Source organism: Artemia sp. Qi Xiang Cuo, chromosome 5, assembly GCF_049724085.1.
Source record: "Artemia sp. Qi Xiang Cuo chromosome 5, ASM4972408v1, whole genome shotgun sequence".
NCBI classification, from domain to species: Eukaryota; Metazoa; Arthropoda; class Branchiopoda; order Anostraca; family Artemiidae; genus Artemia; species Artemia sp. Qi Xiang Cuo.
The window spans coordinates 18,278,882-18,298,850 of record NC_142798.1 but is presented as its reverse complement, the minus strand read 5'-3'; the positions used below and the strand labels follow the sequence as shown (position 1 = coordinate 18,298,850).

The window sequence follows — 19,969 nt, the reverse complement described above, 5'->3', positions numbered from 1 at the left end:
AATAAAAATGAAAGCGTTTGGAGATATGACATAGAAACATAAGTGCTGTAATGATTTGTTAGTAGGAGTCGCAGCATAAAAAGAGACTTAAAAGTTACTTACCTCCAGAATCACTGAAGAGTTTATATTTTGTTTCTAGACGAGAAAAATAAAATTATTTGATACTAAAAATGAAAGCCTTTGGAGATTTGAAACAGAAATATAGGTGATTTTATGATTTGTTATTATGAGTCTCAGTATAAAAAGAAACTAAAAAACAGCTTATCTGCAAAAGCAGTGAAGAGTTTATATTTTGTTTCTATACGAGAAAAATAAAATTTTTTAAAATTAAAAATGAAAGCCTTTGGAGATATAACATAGAAAGATAGGTGCTTTAATGAGTTATTAGTAGGAGTCGCAGTATAAAAAGAAACTAAAAAACAGATTACCTCCAAAAGCACTGAAGAGTTTATTTTTTGTTGCTATACGAGAAAAATAAAATTCCTTAAGATTAAAAATGAAAGCCTTTGGAGATATGACATAGAAATATAGGTGCTGTAATGATTTAGTAGTAGGAGTCGCAGTATAAAAAGAAACTAAAAAACAGTTTACCTACAAAAACACTGAAGAGTTTATTTTTTGTTGCTATACGAGAAAAATTCAATTCTTTGAGAATAAAAATGAAAGCCTTTGGAGATATGACATAGAAACATAGGTGCTGTAATGATTTGTTAGTAGGAGTCGCAGTATAAAAAGAAACTAAAAAACAGTTTACCTCCAAAAGCACCGAAGAGTTTATTTTTTGTTGCTATACGAGAAAAATAAAATTCTTTAAGACTAAAATTGAAAGCCTTTGGAGATATGATATAGAAACATAGGTGCTGTAATGATTTGTTAGTAGGAGTCGCAGTATAAAAAGAAACTAAAAAACCGTTTACCTCCAAAAGCACCGAAGAGTTTATTTTTTGTTGCTATACGAGAAAAATAAAATTCTTTAAGACTAAAAATGAAAACCTTTGGAGATATGATATAGAAACATAGGTGCTGTAATGATTTGTTAGTATGAGTCGCAGTATAAAAAGAAACTAAAAAACTGTTTACCTCCAAAAGCACCGAAGAGTTTATTTTTTGTTGCTATACGAGAAAAATAAAATTCCTTAAGACTAAAAATGAAAGCCTTTGGAGATATGATATAGAAACATAGGTGCTGTAATGATTTGGTAGTAGGAGTCGCAGTATAAAAAGAAACTAAAAAACGGTTTACCTCCAAAAGCACTGAAGAGTTTATTTTTTGTTGCTATACGAGAAAAATTAAATTCTTTGAGACTAAAAATGAAAGCCTTTGGAGATATGACATAGAAACATAGGTGCTGTAATGATTTGTTAGTAGGAGTCGCAGTATAAAAATAAACTAAAAAACTGCTTACCTGCAAAAACACCGTAGATTTTATTTTTTGTTTCAATAAGAGAAAAATCAAATTCTTTGAGACTAAAAATGAAAGCGTTGGGAGATATTACATAGAAATATAAGTGCTGTAATGAGTTGTTAGTAGGAGTCGCAGTATAAAAAGAAACTAAAAAACTGTTTACCTGCAAAAGCACTGAAGAGTTTATTTTTTGTTTCTATACGAGAAAAATAAAATTCTTTAAGACTAAAAATTAAAGCGTTTGGGGATAGGACATAGAAACATAGGTGCTGTAATGATTTGTTATTAGGAGTCGCAGCATAAAAAGAAACCTAAAAGCCATTTACCTCCAAAAGCAGTGAAGAGTTTATTTTTTGTTGCTATACGAGAAAAATAAAATTCTTTAAGATTAAAAATGAAAGCCTTTGGAGATATGACATAGAAACATAGGTTCTGTAATGATTTGTTAGTAGGAGTCGCAGTATAAAAAGAAACTAAAAAACCGTTAACCTCCAAAAGCACTGAAGAGTTTATTTTTTGTTGCTATACGAGAAAAATTAAATTCTTTAAGACTAAAAATGAAAGTCTTTGGAGATATGACATAGAAATATAGGTGCTGTAATGATTTGTTAGTAGGAGTCGCAGTATAAAAAGAAACTAAAAAACCGTTTACCTTCAAAAGCACTGAAGAGTTTATTTTTTGTTTCTATACGAGAAAAATCAAATTCTTTAAGACTAAAAATTAAAGCGTTTGGGGATAGGACATAGAAACATAGGTGCTGTAATGATTTGTTATTAGGAGTCGCAGCATAAAAAGAAACTTAAAAGCCATTTACCTCCAAAAGCAGTGAAGAGTTTATTTTTTGTTGCTATACGAGAAAAATAAAATTCTTTAAGATTAAATATGAAAGCGTTTGGAGATATGACATAGAAACATAGGTGCTGTAATGATTTGTTAGTAGGAGTCGCAGTATAAAAAGAAACTAAAAAACCGTTTACCTCCAAAAGCACTGAAGAGTTTATTTTTTGTTGCTATACGAGAAAAATAAAATTCTTTAAGATTAAAAATGAAAGGAGATATGTTATTAGGAGTCGCAGTATAAAAAGAATCTAAAAAGCCATTTACCTCCAGAAGCAGTGAAGAGTTTATTTTTTGTTGCTATACGAGAAAAATAAAATTCTTTAAGATTAAAAATGAAAGCCTTTGGAGATATGACATAGAAATATAGGTGCTGTAATGATTTATTAGTAGGAGTCGCAGTATAAAAAGAAACTGAGAAACCGTTTACCTCCAAAAGCACTCAAGAGTTTATTTTTTTTTGCTATACGAGAAAAATAAAATTCTTTAAGATTAAAAATGAAAGCCTTTGGAGATATGACATAGAAATATAGGTGCTGTTATGATTTATTAGTAGGAGTCGCAGTATAAAAAGAAACAAAAAAACCTTTTACCTCCAAAAGCACTGAAGATTTTACTTTTTGTTGCTATACGAGAAAAATAAAATTCTTTAAGATTAAAAATGAAAGCCTTTGGATATATGACATAGAAACATGTGTGCTGTAATGATTTGTTAGTAGGAGTCGCAGTATAAAAAGAAACTAAAAACTGTTTACCTGCAAAAACACTGAAGAGTTTATTTTTTGTTGCTATACGAGAAAAATAAAATTCTTTAATATTAAAAATTAAAGCCTTTGGAGATATGACATAGAAAAATAGGTGCTGTAATGATTTGTTTTTAGGAGTCTCAGTATAAAAAGAAACTAAAAAACCATTTACCTCAAAAAGCACTGAAGAGTTTATTTTTGTTGCTATACGAGAAAAATACAATTATTTAAGATTAAAAATGAAAGCCTTTGGAGATATGACATAGAAACATGTGTGCTGTAATGATTTGTTAGTAGGAGTCGCAGTTTAAAAAGAAACTAAAAACTGTTTACCTGCAAAAACACTGAAGAGTTTATTTTTTGTTGCTATACGAGAAAAATAAAATTTTTTAAAATTAAAAATAAATGCCTTTGGAGATATAACATAGAAATATAGGTGCTGTAATGATTTGTTAGTAGTAGTCGCAGTATAAAAAGAAACTAAAAAACCCATTACCTCCAAAAGCACTGAAGAGTTTATTTTTTGTTGCTATACGAGAAGAATAAAATTAATTAAGATTAAAAATGAGAGCCTTTGGAGATATGACACAGAAACATAGGTGCTGTAATGATTTGTTAGTAGGAGTCGCAGTATAAAAAGAAACTAAAAAACTGCTTACCTCCAAAAGCAGTGAAGAGTTTATTTTTTGTTGCTATACGAGAAAAATAAAATTCTATAAGATTAAAAATGAAAGCCTGTGGAGATATGACATAGAAATATAGGTGCTGTAATGATTTATTAGTAGGAGTCGCAGTATAAAAAGAAACTAAAAAACGGTTTACCTCCAAAAGCACTGAAGAGTTTATTTTTTGTTGCTATACGAGAAATTAAATTCTTTAAGACTAAAAGTGAAAGCCTTTGGAGATATGACATAGAAACATAGGTGCTGTAATGATTTGTTAGTATGAGTCGCAGTATAAAAAGAAACTAAAAAACTGTTTATCTCCAAATTCACTCAAGCGTTAATTTTTATTGCTACCTGGGAAAACTGACATTCTTCAAGACTAAAAATGAATTAAAAATGAAAGCCTTTGGAGATATGACATAGAAACATGTGTGCTGCAATGATTTGTTAGTAGGAGTCGCAGTTTAAAAAGAAACTAAAAACTGTTTACCTGCAAAAACACTGAAGATTTTATTTTTTGTTTCTATACGATAAAAATAAAATTAATTGAGACTAAAAATGAAAGCCTTTGGAGATATGACATAGAAACATATGTGCTGTAATGATTTGTTAGTAGGAGTCGCAGTATAAAAAGAAACTAAAAAACTGTTTACCTGCAAAAGCACTGAAGAGTTTATTTTTTGTTGCTATAAGAGAAAAATCAAATTCTTTAAGACTAAAAATGAAAGCGTTTGGAGATATAACATAGAAACATAGGTGCTGTTATGATTTATTATTATGAGTCTCAGTATAAAAAGAAACAAATAAACCAATTACCTGCAAAATCAGTTAAGAGTTTATTTTTGTTGCTATAAGAGAAGTATTCAATTACTTGACACAAAAAATTAGAGAGTTTGGATATATGAAACAGAAACATGTGTGCTGTAATGATTTGTTAGTAGGAGTCGCAGTTTAAAAAGAAACTAAAAAACAGATTACCTGCAAAAACACTGAAGAGTTTATTTTTTGTTGCTATACGAGAAAAATAAAATTCTTTAAAATTAAAAATGAAAGCCTTTGGAGATATGACATAGAAACATAGGTGCTGTAATGATTTGTTAGTAGGAGTCGCAGTATAAAAAGAAACAAAAAAACCGTTTACCTCCAAAAGCACTGAAGAGTTTATTTTTTGTTGCAATACGAGAAAAATAAAATTCTTTAAGACTAAAAATGAAAGCCTTTGGAGATATGACATAGAAACATAGGTGCTGTAATGAGTTGTTAGTAGGAGTCGCAGTATAAAAAGAAACTAAAAAACAGTTTACCTGAAAAAGCACTGAAGAGTTTATTTTTTGTTGCTATACGAGAATAATCAAATTCTTTAAGACTAAAAATGAAAGCGTTTGGAGATATGACATAGAAACATAGGTGCTGTAATGATTTGTTAGTAGGAGTCGCAGTATAAAAAGAGACCAAAAAACCATTTACCTCCAAAAGCAGTGAAGAGTTTATATTTTGTTGCTATACGAGAAAAATAAAAATCTTTAAGAATAAAAATGAAAGCGTTTGGAGATATTACATAGAAAGATAGGTGCTGTAATGATTTGTTAGTAGGAGTCGCAGTATAAAAAGAAACTAAAAAACAGTTTACCTGCAAAAGCACTGAAGAGTTTATATTTTGTTGCTATACTAGAAGAATAAAATTCATAAAGATTAAAAATGAGAGCCTTTGGAGATATTACAGAGAAACATAGGTGCTGTAATGATTTTTTATTAGGAGTCTCAGTATAAAAATAAACTAAAAAACTGTTTACCTCCAAAATCAGTGAAGAGTTTATTTTTTGTTGCTATACGAGAATAATAAAATTCATTAAGATTAAAAATGAAAGCCTTTGGAGATATGACATAGAAATATAGGTGCTGTAATGATTTATTAGTAGGAGTCGCAGTATAAAAAGAAACTAAAAAACTGTTTACCTCCAAAAGCAGTGAAGAGTTTATTTTTTGTTGCTATACGAGAAAAATAAAATTCTTTAAGATTAAAAATGAAAGCCTTTGGAGATATGACATGGAAACATAGGTGCTGTAATGATTTGTTAGTATGAGTCGCAGTATAAAAAGAAACTAAAAAATCTGTTTATCTCCAAATTCACTCAAGCGTTAATTTTTATTGCTACCTGGGAAAACTGACATTCTTAAATACTAAAAATGAATTAAAAATGAAAGCCTTTGGAGATATGACATAGAAACATGTGTGCTGTAATGATTTGTTAGTAGGAGTCGCAGTTTAAAAAGAAACTAAAAAACCGTTTACCTACAAAAACACTGAAGAGTTTATTTTTTGTTGCTATACGAGAAAAATATAATTCTTTTATACTAAAAATGAAAGCCTTTGGAGATATGACATAGAAACATAGGTGCTGTAATGATTTGTTAGTATGAGTCGCAGTATAAAAAGAAACTAAAAAACAGTTTACCTGCAAAAGAACTGAAGAGTTTATTTTTTGTTGCTATAAGAGAAAAATAAAATTCTTTTAGAATAAAAATGAAAGACATTGGAGATATGACATAGAAACATAGGTGCTGTAATGATTTGTTAGTAGGAGTCGCAGTATAAAAAGAAACTAAAAAATCATTTACCTCCAAAAGCAGTGAAGAGTTTATTTTTTGTTGCTATACGAGAAAAATAAAATTCTTTAAGATTAAAAATGAAAGCCTTTGGAGATTTGACATAGAAACATAGGTGATGTAATGATTTGTTAGTAGGAGTCGCAGTTTAAAAAGAAACTAAAAACTGTTTACCTGCAAAAACAGTGAAGAGTTTATATTTTATTGCTATACGAGAAAAATAAAATTTTTTAAAATTAAAAATAAAAGCCTTTGGAGATATAACATAGAAAGATAGGTGCTGTAATGATTTTTTAGTAGGAGTCGCAGTATAAAAAGAAACAAAAAAACAGTTTACCTGCAAAAGCACTGAAGAGTTTATTTTTTGTTGCTATACGAGAAAAATAAAATTCGTTAAGATTAAAAATGAAAGCCTTTGGAGATATGACATAGAAACATAGGTGCTGTAATGAGTTGTTAGTAGGAGTCGCAGTATAAAAAGAAACTAAAAAACTTTTTACCTAAAAAAGCAGTGAATATTTTATTTTTTGTTGCTCTACGAGAAAAATAAAATTCATTAAGATTAAAAATGAAAGCCTTTGGAGATATGACATAGAAACATAGGTGCTGTAATGATTTATTAGTAGGAGTCGCAGTATAAAAAGAAACTGAGAAACCGTTTACCTCCAAAAGCACTGAAGAGTTTATTTTTTGTTGCTATACGAGAAAAATAAAATTCTTTAAGACTAAAAGTGAAAGCCTTTGGAGTTATGACATAGAAACTTAGGTGCTGTAATGATTCGTTAGTAGGAGTCGCAGTATAAAAAGAAACTAAAAAACTGTTTATCTCCAAATTCACTCAAGAGTTAATTTTTATTGCTACCTGGGAAAACTGAAATTCTTTAAGACTAAAAATTAAAGCTTTTGGCGGTTATAGATGCTGCGATAAGTTGTTAGTAGAAGTAGCAGTATAAAAAGAAACTAAAAAACCACTTGATCTCCAAATGCACTGAAGAGCTAATTTTTTGCTGCCTGAGAAAACTGAAATTCTTTAAGACTAAAAATGAAAGTTTTTGACGGTTATGACATAGAAACATAGGTGCTGTAATGATTTGTTATTAGGAGTCGCAGTATAAAAAGAATCTAAAAAGCCATTTACCTCCAGAAGCAGTGAAGAGTTTATTTTTTGTTTCTATACGAGAAAAATAATATTCTTTAAAATTAAAAATGAAAGCCTTTGGAGATTTGACATAGAAATATATGTGATGTAATGATTTATTAGTAGGAGTCGCAGTATAAAAAGAAACAAAAAAAACTTTTACATAAAAAAACACTGAAGAGTTTATTTTTTGTTGCTATACGAGAAAAATTAAATTCTTTGACATTAAAAATGAAAGTCTTTGGAGATATGACATAGAATTATAGGTGCTGTAATGATTTATTATTAGGAGTCGCAGTATAAAAAGAAACAAAAAAACTTTTTACCTACAAAATCACTCAAGATTTTATTTTTGTTGCTATACGAGAAAAATACAATTCTTTAAGATTAAAAATTAAAGCCTTTGGATATATGACATAGAAACATGTGTGCTGTAATGATTTGTTAGTAGGAGTCGCAGTTTAAAAAGAAACTAAAAAACTGATTACCTCCAAAAACACTGAAGAGTTTATTTTTTGTTGCTATACGAGAAAAATAAAATTATTTGAAATTAAAAATGAAAGCCTTTGGAGATATGACATAGAAACATAGGTGCTGTAATGATTTGTTAGTAGGAGTCGCAGTATAAAAAGAAACAAAAAAACCGTTTACCTCCAAAAGCACTGAAGAGTTTATTTTTTGTTGCAATACGAGAAAAATAAAATTCTTTAAGACTAAAAATGAAAGCCTTTGGAGATATGACATAGAAACATAGGTGCTGTAATGAGTTGTTAGTAGGAGTCGCAGTATAAAAAGAGACTAAAAAACCGTTTACCTGTAAAAGCACTGAAGAGTTTATTTTTTGTTGCTATACGAGAATAATCAAATTCTTTAAGACTAAAATTGAAAGCGTTTGGAGATATGACATAGAAACATAGGTGCTGTAATGATTTGTTAGTAGGAGTCGCAGTATAAAAAGAAACCAAAAAATCATTTACCTCCAAAAGCGGTGAAGAGTTTATATTTTGTTGCTCTACGAGAAAAATAAAATTCTTTAAGATTAAAAATGAAAGCCTGTGGAGATTTAACATAGAAAGATAGGTGCTGTAATGATTTGTTAGTAGAAGTCGCAGTATAAAAAGAAACTAAAAAACCGTTTACCTGAAAAAGCACTGAAGAGTTTATTTTTTGTTGCTATACTATAAGAATAAAATTAATTAAGATTAAAAATGAGAGCCTTTGGAGATATGACACAGAAATATAGGTGCTTTAATGATTTTTTATTAGGAGTCGCAGTATAAAAAGAAACTAAAAATCAGCTTACCTCCAAAAGCAGTGAAGAGTTTATTTTTTGTTGCTATACGAGAAAAATAAAATTCTTTAAGATTAAAAATGAAAGCCTTTGGAGATATGACATAGAAATATAGGTGCTGTAATGATTTATTAGTAGGAGTCGCAGTATAAAAAGAAACTAAAAAACATTTTACCTCCAAAAGCACTGAAGAGTTTATTTTTTGTTGCTATACGAGAAAAATTAAATTCTTTAAGATTAAAAATGAAAGCCTTTGGAGATATGACATAGAAACATAGGTGCTGTAATGATTTGTTAGTATGAGTCTCAGTATAAAAAGAAACTAAAAAATTGTTTATCTCCAAATTCACTCAAGAGTTAATTTTTATTGCTACCTGGGAAAACTGACATTCTTCAAGACTAAAAATAAAAGCTTTTGGCGGTTATGACATAGAAAGATAGATGCTGCGATAAGTTGTTAGTAGAAGTAGCAGTATAAAAAGAAACTAAAAAACCACTTATCTCCAAATGCACTGAAGAGCTAATTTTTTGCTGCCTGAGAAAACTGAAATTCTTTAAGACTAAAAATTAAAGTTTTTGACGGTTATGACATAGAAACATAGGTGCTATAATGAGTTGTTAGTAGAAGTAGCAGTATAAAATGAAACTGAAAAACCGCTAGTCTCCAAATGCACTGAAGAGCTAATTTTTTGCTCCCTGAGAAAACTGAAATTCTTTTAAGACTAAAAATGAAAGTTTTTGACGGTTATGACATAGAAACATAGGTGCTGTAATGAGTTGTTAGTAGTAGTGGCAGTATAAAAAGAAACTAAAAAACCGCTTATCTCCAAATACACTGAAGAGCTAATTTTTTGCTGCCTGAGAAAACTGAAATTCTTTAAGACTAAAAATGAAAGTTTTTGACGGTTATGGTACGTGCTGTAATGAGTTGTTAGTAGTACTAGTAGTATAAAAAGAAACTTAAAAAAACGTTTATCTCCAAGTGCCCAGAAGAGTTTATTTTTTGTTGTTATCTAGGGAAATTGAAATTAAGACTAAAAATGAAAGCTGTTGGCGGTTATGACATAGAAAGTAATCTTTCCATACTTTTGATATATGTCACGACTGCCACATAGTTTATTTTTGGTCTTATAAATTTCATTTTCCTAGGGTATGTAATTTTCTATGAAGATTTGATAGTTCAAGAAGCGGTATTTGAAGTTTTCATTGCATTTCTTTGAAGGGAACTCAATTTTTAAACTGGAACCTCATCGATTTTTAGATTTTAAAATAACTAGTTAAGAACACGCTTGAGGGGCCTAGGGTTTGATCACGCGATCCAAAATGTCGGTTTGTGGATCCTGGGGAAGGGAGTAAAGCATTTGCTGTGTCTTGAAACCATTTTAGTATTGGTCAAATCCTCACTTGTCCACTCTAAGCCCCACCCCTTGTCCTCCCTTGTCCACTGCCTATTTGGGCGTTGCTTTGTGTCTCGATCACCTTTCAAACCACAGGTGTCCTCCACAGCTCAATAGTCATCAATAATTATTAATTATCTTCGGCCAAAAATGACATATAACAGCAAATTTAGCTCCTAATAATACACAAAAAAAAGCTAATATTGTACTCAAGAGCATATCCAGGATTTTTGTTAGGGAGGGGGGGTAGAGGCTACCCAAAAAAGCTTTATAAAACCCGTCAAAAATTTGTGTATGTACATTTTGTTATCTTTTTTACGAATCGAAAAAAACTTCGATGGGGGGGGGGGTCAAAACCGAGGTAATTACGGGTTATCCCGACCACACTCAAGAAGTTTGATCTGTTTAAAACCCGTTTTTCTGTGTGAACTCTTAGATAATCTGCTTAACTTGAGTTAGATCACAGTTTATAGAATTAGCAGTATGATCATACCCTATCTCACCTATTATAAAAACCCGGACCAAGGTGCGAGTGCTCCAGAGAACGTTTTCGCAGATAGAAACATAAGCGGCATTAGATCTTTTCACGGGTAGACAAGTCAGATTTCTCTTGAACACGAAACAAGTGGAAACCCGCTATTACGAATAATGCACTTTGTAACCATTTTTCATTGATTGACGGAAACAGACTAACCCGCTAATGCAGAAAGAAGTGGGAGGAGCTTTTTGTTCGTACCGAGAATGAAGACCAGAAATGATCTGCGATAAACTTACTGGATAATTCTATAAACTGTGAGTTAGATAAACTAGTGTGTTGGTATATTTTAATTAAATATTTATTACATAGATTTGCAAAGGTTAGGTATTTAATACAATGCGTTCTGGGCGGCCTGCTTTCCATAATTATCTGTTGTAGTTTCCATAATTTTGTTTCTAAAATATCATATTTTCGTCATATTTAGGCATATTTCATTATGATAAACCTAACTTTACTTCTTGACTGTGGTCGAGGTAACACGTAAGTACCAAAACCGGTACCTCTCCCCCCCCCCCATGAATACGAGGGGGCCTTGTCTGCAATTATAGCACTAAAATTGTTTATGTTTCTTTGGTATCCGTTGTCTTGGAACGAAGATGATAAGTGATAATCAATTTCGTTAATGACAATTGAGGTCTGGGACAAACTTAAAGCAAACCCTGTTCTTTTGACGCTCGAGACATTTGTATTTGCTACGTATGTATCTTCTCAACGTTAATTTGGAGAGAAATATAGTTTTTCTTGTGGCATTTGCTGAGAGACAGGAAGCCGTGTTATTTAATTACAGCCAATATTTCATTTTGAAAAAGGAGATATTTAGTTTGTTTCATTGGAAAACTGAAGTATAAAGGCCAATAATGTATATCATTTTTGTAGAGTTTTCAATAGTCATTAAAAAGACGTCTTTTAACAAGAACAGAACAATTGGGGGGCACGAGCATACTATGAAAGTTGCTTAAACAGAAAAACAAGTGGTACTTATTAAGAATCCGGTAAACAGGCGAGAAGTGAAGTTTGGTTAATGCTAATGAAATAAAACAAAATAAGATGAAAGTATAATAGTTTATGAACAAATTTGGACTATATATTTGCACATTAGGGGGGGGGGTAAACCATGGCATATATTAAATACGTAACCCAACCTAACCTATGTAACTTGTATTGCCCCTTCAACCCCAAAAAAATAAATCTTAGATTTTGTCACGAAGTAAGCAACACCTCATAAGCCAACGAGAACCTGTTTTTTCATAAAGTATCTTTGAGATTTCGATGCGGTCTTTCTCGCGTGTTTACCGGATTCTGAATAAGAACCAAATAAGTTAACCATTATTTATCATATATTCATTGGTTATTACCACAACGCAGAAAAATTTCGCTTGTCGCGCATAAATACAAATAACAAAGTACGTGCAGCCCAAATACAACCAAACACTAATACAACAGACGCAAATCAAAACTTTATATACAAGAACTAAACCTGGGGTGTTCAAATTTGTATTAGCAAAAATCACCACAGTGAGCTCTTAAATTGTGGAATATTTTCAGAACATACGACATTCTCTGGATGATTGCTCCAGCAGTTACAATCTCTGGAAACAAATCTGTTCGAACCAATTCTTCCATTTACTTCTGGGGGGTTATAACTTGCAAGGGCATCTAATAGCCCTGTAATTTAAAATCTGAAGAATACACTCATGTCCACATTATTAGTTCTACGGACGATTGTGAATGTATTCATCAAATCAGCCTTAACGTTGCGAAACTATAAGCTTCAAGGTGTGAACTATGCATCACTTGTTAGGTAATTGCTTCTGACGCAGAACTAACATTGTTGCACACCTCTATAAGAATCATGCCCAGTATAACATAGTCTTGTATGCGAACATGCTGATTTTGAAAAAATGTATTTTTGGCTAATTACAAAAGAAACTAGATATAGCACTTTTCTTTCAAATGAGCCCTTTAACAGCTCTCTATGATATTCCAATGCCTCGCTAGCAGTGGAGAAAAAAAGAAAAAAGAAGGTATATCAGTGCCACCCATGCAAAAAAGTAATTGTCGTTGTTGTCCAAGCCAGTGGACAGTAAGCTTCCTGAAAAGAGTTTTCGGTCATGGCAAGTCAGATGATTTACTTTTTGTTTCGATGCGATGTCATTTTTTAAGCGTTTCAGGCTATTTATTTTTCAAAATTCTCATAAATCTATTTTCGAAATAACATTTTAACTTAACGCTAAAATAGATAAATAGTTATCATTCCGAATCAGCTATAAATGTCAGTTGTCGCTAGCCAGTTTTATTAAAACGCTTTGTTTAATTTTGGTTACTATGGGTCGTGGTTCGTTCTTTGCTAGGCTACACCTACCGCTGCGACCATGATTCAACTTGCAGCCTTACCGAGCCGTTTAGCGGATACCACTAAGTACGGCAATACTCAACAAGCCTCACTAGTATCATATCAGTTGGTTTCAACAAGATGTCTCTCCGGAAAGATTTTAAGTTGTCAGACAAAGGGAAAATTATGACGATAAAAAAAAAAGAAGTGTAACAGAAATAACAAAGTTCAGAGGCTTGAATACAAATCTCAAAATGAAATGAAACAACATACCATACCGTATTATATATTGAAACGAAAGTGAATAATTCTGAAGGCTTTTAAGTTCGTACATGCATTCACTTACATTCGCGCAAATAAAGAAATGTATATACATTTATTAATATTCGTTTTTTTTTCTCTTTGTCTGAATTACTCAGTTTTACTCCTGAAGTATAACTAATTAAACTACTTAAATTATTATATTAATTAAGTCCACCGTATGCGTAAGTAGATCGGTATTTGCTTGAATAAATATATCGTTGGGCTTGAAATTCTTTGTCTGTGAGGGAGTGGGGGGGGGGTTGAGTCCTGGTGTCGCTGGTCATTTGATTTGGAACAGGGGTCAGCGATGTCACTCTGTAAGTTCAGCCAAGAGTCCAAATGGGTACCTCGAGAAATCTAGGGAAAAAACACGGGAAGCGTCGGATGATTTACCCCTCAACCATGCATTACACTTCCGGCTGAAGTCAGAGAATCAAGACATCGGTACCTGCGCTACGCAGACCATTGATCAGCATGCGAAAAAATTCTTATTCCGGTTTTTGGGCCGAATGGTCCAACTTGCTTTATAAGAAAAACTTGATGATTGCTGAAAATTGTTCAGGTGTCCTAAAATTCTGCTATAGGCAGGTTTCACTGTATAAAGTTTTAAAGCTTTGCAAATTAAACTTGTGGAGTAGGGCCTATGTGTTTCAGAATGTTGAGCAAACATTGTAAATCTGTTGTTGCAAGAGCTTGTTTCTGGTATATAAGCAAATTACTGGAAATAGTAGCAACAGTTGTAAAATCATCATTTGCTTTTTTACCTAGGGGGAGTGGAATATACACCGCTCGATTGCGCCTGCATATAACTCGTAATTTTCGCTTTTTTTTTTGTTTGTGATGCCAGTTGAAAAGAATGACTGTCATTACGCGTCTCAATCCTTCATTCTGTATATTTTCTATATTTTCTACATTCTCTATATTCGCTCTATATTTTTTCTTGGTTTACTGGTGCTTATTCTATATAAGTTGGGAGTTGTGAAGTGTTTGAAATTGATATTATTAAATAATGTCTATTTATCGTAATATTTTATGGAAATCTCTTATGATGATTTTAATTATGATGTTCAGAAAAAGTTAACGTTCGAGTGCAAGGAAAATCAAATATTATATAATGCAATTTTCTTAAGGCCATTCGATACTTTAAGAATCTTTTTGCAAGTCTCTGTGTCGGCTGAGCACCTCAAGACAAAGAACCCATTAGCGAATTTTCCCAGCACCGCAGGGAACTCCCAGAGCAATTTAGGTATTTTCGATTAGGTATTTTGTATATCTGCTGATGACGGTCACCGTATATGTCATCGAAATATCCAGTATTTTTGTATTGTTTTTTCACTGTGTAGTAAAAGAATTTATACCTATTTGATCTGTTATTTATTGCCCAAGCAATTTGGGTAAAAGATGGTAGGGAATCTTAATTGTGTAAACGGTTCGAAAAGCTAATTAAAGGCTAGTTTAAAATAAAGGAAAAAAACATAAAGTATATTCTTTTGCTAATTGAGAAGCGAATTACCTACAGCATAAATTGTACATCACATGCGTCACCAAGATTTTTAATCAAAACGGGTAGCATCACAGGGAATTCCCAACGTTATGAAATTACTCAAGCGGAACTTCTTTTTAGCTGATTTTAACGTTTTTCAAGCAGGTTTTCTAAAATATTTTTAAGGGCAGAACGTTGAAAATAAAATTCTGCTCCGTTTAATCGAAAAAATCAAAATTCACAATTTCTAATGGTGTAAGTTTCATGAAAGCTATTGAGAAGTTAAATGGTTTTTCTAGGGTTTCCAGGTAAATAGATGTCCGCTTTCAGTTTTCTGTCGGCTTTTTGCTTATTCGAAGTCTATTCAATCTACTTAATTAATCTAGTTTGTGTGTTCTATAGTTTTTATTTGTATTTGTATTTTTTTTTCTCCTCTTTGCTCTTCTCTTTGTAAGTGATTATTTTTTTCCCCTCTGAGTAAGTGACTCGTCCCCCCTTTCTTTACAGGTCAATAAGCCTTTGGGGGAATAGTAAAATGTAATATGTATGCAGGCCCTATCCAAAATTTTTTTTTGGGGGGAGGGGGGTACAAAGGTTTTTTTCCCGGGGAGGGGGTTTACAAAAAATATTTAAATAACGCATCATCAATTTGTTTATATTAATTTTGTTACGTTTTTACGATTCGGATTAAAATTTCCCCCTGGATACGGCCTTGATTTTATATGAATTTGATGATGAATCAATCTTATCTTATCCTCGAGGAATCTTATCTTCGCAGGTTCAAAAACCCTACCCCCCGCCCCCCTCTGGATACGGCCTTGATTTTATATGTCTTTGATGATGAGTAAATCTTATCTTATCCAAGCTCTTCATGCTGTGGCAAGACCGCCCAATCAATCCTAAATAGTTTGGCCACAAAAAAACTAATCTTTTTTTTAATAGATGGGATTGGGCGACTCTTTTAGGTACTGCGTCCTCTTAAGAGACTCTAAAATCTCATTGACAAAAAATAGGCATACAGTTATTTTGTTCTAGTACACAAAAGTACTAAATATTTATAGTGAATATTTATTATTTCTTGAAATTAGCATTTTTGACGTATCTTCTTATTTTGAAGGTACTGGTGAAGACTATAAGAGAAATTAGCCCGCTGGAGGGAGTTGACTTGAAGAAGGTCGAATCTCATGTTCGGCAATCCTTTCGCGGTGCGGACGACTATGAGGATTTGTCAAAAGCTTTAAAACTTGCAGCTCACACAGCTGTTGCTAAAGGCTTAATTTTCCGAGATGCGGGACTGTATAAAATTATACCAAAGGTGAAGACCCCTGAAATTAAAAATAACTTGAAAGGAGACGCTACAAGTGAAAAGAAGAAAAAGAAGTTGAAACTGATAAAGACACCAGCAACTGTAGTATCTGACGACGAGGAAAAGGAGAAAGTTATTAAGGAAAAGTTTGCAAAAGAAAGGGAAAAGGTCGCTATTGAAAAGACTATCAAGGAAAAGGTGGTAAAAGAACGAGAAAAGGTTGTGAAGGAAAGAGAAAAAGTTGTGAAGGAAAGAGAAAAGGCTGTCAAGTCTTCTACACCAACACCAAAAAGACCAGGACCTAAAAAAATATCAAGGAAGATTTTGGAAAAAAAGACAGATGAAAGTGAGGCAAGCGAGGCTGAAGAGGAAATAAAAGAAAAGAAGGAAGTTATTACTTCTCCGTCTAAGCAAGTAAGTTTATTTAGGTTATATTATAAAATAACAATGATAGATTCTAATTTCAGCTCCCTAAGTTAAAAACGCCATCTAAAAAAAATTATTAATGATGACGGGATAGTGGCAGCACTGGAAACAGAGTGTTTGCTTGTAGAAATGTTATGACTAAAAAACACTTACCATTCATTTGATTTGCTTAAAATTTCATGCAAAAGAACCAATCAGATTTGGCCTTTTTTTTTACCAACTGAAAACTTGACATAGTAGCAGTAATTAATACAACAATGGATAAATGAATGTGTGGTTATTTGGCTTCCCTTTTTGACATGCGCTTAACGAATAAGGGCTCAAAAACATAACGGTGTCACAGAAATAAACCAATGAAATAAGAGTATAGTATTTAAAATGGAAGTATGAATATCAATCTCTTTCTCATTGGTGGCCGGCTCTCTCCTTCCTCTGTGTGTATACCCCCATCCTCTTTTCAACATCCGTGACTGATCGATTAATCGCGTTGGAAAATTTGACGACTTCTAATGAAAGCTTGTAGTTAATTGCTCTTTATAGAAGGTCTGTGAAGAGAAGTAAGGGCATTAAGCTAAACGACTATTCAAACATTCCAGGTTTTCCTATATGAATCCTAAGATAAAGTTTTTCTCGAAGTGAAATATGTTTGATAGCTTAAAGCGTTGAAGACATTTCGGGTCAGTATCAGGACCCTATCCAGGAGTTTTGTTTAGGGGGGGGGGGGGGAGATATTTTTTGTTTTTTTTTAATGCCTTTTTATTACGTTTTTACGAGTCGGACAAACATTTATATATACTTGTAAACGATAAGTAGTGAAATTCGAGGGGGTGGTGCCCACTTTCAGAATCACGTTCACCTGGTGGTATATGCGAAGCGTGGTGCAAGTGTGCCAAGCTTCGTGTAAACTATCTTCAGTATAGTGGAACTGTGTGGCATACGTGGCTTTCTGATATATACAACAGGGGGCGGAAAATAAGCTTCCCTCTGTGAAATTATTTTCTGCCTCGTAGTTGAAGTTTTTGTTGAATGATTTCTTAGAAACTCTTGTAAGAATATGTTCCGTGGAGTCACTACTGCGTCATTAACGCTGCTGTCTTATAGGGCAAAATATATTACAGGGCTGCTGTCTTAACTGTCTTATAGGGCGAAATCCTGGGCCCAACTAGGAAAATTAAGCTAAATTACACCAACCAAAAACGATATCCTTGTTCTTAGATGTACAAAGGTTGTATCCATTGGGGCAGGAAGGGACCAGTGTATTTTTCCAGAGATGGTCAAAATCACAAAATGATTTATTTTTTAAGCCACCTATTTCCTTCCTCCACTGTCTGCAGGTTTTCCAAATTATGCATTATCAGAAGGGGGATATGGTCAGATACATGCACATGTTTTTTATCAGTTTTATTTTCATAAAAAAAAAATTGGGGGTGGGGCGACTAATAAATAAAATTCATTTGATGATTTGAATAAGAAGTCTCCAGAAATTCGAGGAACTTTCCGACTTCGGGGTGTGTTTAAAACCCCCCCGCGTACGTTCCTGAATAGGGTAGGTGGCTCTTGATACGGAGATTGTTCCAAAACGCCGTTCTTCTGAAAAAAATGTCACCTTCAAAAGGAATTTTTTTTATGTTTCTACCCCTTCCTCATAAAATATCCTCGATAAAACTGCAGTTTAGTAGCTTTTCGGAAAATCTCTTGGAAAGTGTTTGAGCTAAGTGTATGGAACTTTTGGTAGTGAAGCTAGACCTAAAATTAGGGTCTTCAGGATATTTCCAAGTTCCCAATTCCACCAATCCCCTTCTTGTAAGGCATTTAATAATTTTCGAAGATAAACATTTGTGCGCTTTGTAACAAAAAACAACTGGTTTCAAGTTCGGCTTTCTTGGACGGTTTTGGTAAAACGGTTCTTGGGATTCGAGGTTGCTTCTAAACCGAATTCGAATTTTTTTTTTCGAAGCTATTGCTTATTCCCTAGAATCTTCCAAACCTTACTGACAGGAGAGCACTGGAGGTGTGTGATTGGAAACACCTGACTTCTGTTAGAATTTAAATCCATAAGTAAGTAATATCTTAGACCACACTGCTTTTCCATTTACAAAAGATTAAGATAGAAAAACAGGGTTAATTTGAATGGCTTAAATTTTGTTCCACTGCTTTATTTAAATTAAACTCGTTTTTTCTCTCTTAATTTGTTGTAAAATCCATAACTGAAATTTCTCTAATCCATAATTAAATCCATAACTCTAGCACTAAAATTTTCATGGACACTTGGTTTCTTGAAGGATGGGGAGAGGGAATAAAAGAAGCGGAGGTCTGTAATTAAAACACCTCTTTAGCCATAATTTGAGCTGTAGGTCCATTTATGTAAGTTTCATTCACCTGCATCAACAAGTTTACGAACAAACGTATCATTTGTGTATCATCTTACACGTAACCTGCAATCTTCTTGCACATTGTGCCATCACAATTTTATTATATCATCTTAGGGACACAACCTGTGAGCACCTTTGTCTATAGTCCATATGGGGATTTACATCCAGTATAACATTAATAAAATTCGCAATCCTTTAACCTTAGATATTGAACGGCCTTGTAAATTAAATGTAAGGTGCGAAGTGCTTTCGATTCATTTTTTAAATTAAGTTGGCCTATCAATTTTTATATTTCGTATTGCTTAGGCTGGACGTTTATTTTAGTTCACATATAAATTGGTTCTAAGGTTATACTTCTAGAAAAGGGGACCAAAGAAGAGTGCAGGAAAGTTGGGCTTCTATAACCCCTCCCTCTTAAAGACCCAAAATATGCAAAAAATAGATTAGCCCGTTTGGTGAAAATTTTTGCAGGTCCTTGCTTTTTAACTCAAGATTTTTTTGATTTTTTTTGTCTTGGACGTCCTCCGTCTACACAAGTCCATTTTTTAATATTTCTAACTTATGTTATTTAGTATTCATATCATTTCTTTGAAAGTTTTCAAATGATCAAAGAAATCTCGAAGGAAAAAAATGTCTAAAAACAAACTTTGTTTCGTCTTTACACCCCCTATCCTCCCAAGGATTTAATCTCTAGGCACCCACATCTAATATTACCGTATACTATTAATGCTTGGCATTTGTTATGAAAACATACTACATTTTAAACGATTTTGAGGTAAATAACCTGCTCTTTCGATTGATGACTGCTGAGAAATTGATAGATAACAGAACACGTACTAGTTATAGTTTAAAAAGTAACCGTTATTTTGGGCAACCTAGTAATCCCAAACTGAATTTGATGATAATTCTTTTTGCAATTAATATGGAATTTTGGAAAGCTGTATTTACATGTATCATGTGCTATTTGTCCAGCTCATCCTGTCTTCCATCAAATGAAGGAATTGTTCCTTCTAGAGGTTTCTCTCCATTGTGGTAAACTCATCGCTTTCAGAGAGTGGTGGTCCCATCGTCGCTCGTTTGTTTTTCAGTTAAAGTTTTTACTGAAAACATAAAACCTACCC

The 19,969-nt window shown here is 32.6% G+C and overlaps 1 protein-coding gene across 3 annotated transcripts in view; it reads left to right on the top strand.

Moving 5' to 3' along the window:
• LOC148951899 (uncharacterized) overlaps nt 1–19,969 on the top strand; it is a 137,558-nt gene that overhangs the window by 31,383 nt on the left and 86,206 nt on the right. For all 3 annotated transcript variants that reach the window (XM_089089385.1, XM_089089384.1, XM_089089386.1), the window contains exon 3: nt 15,862–16,464. In XM_089089385.1, the coding sequence (XP_088945511.1) occupies nt 15,862–16,464 (603 nt within the window). The remainder of the gene's footprint in view (nt 1–15,861; nt 16,465–19,969) is intronic.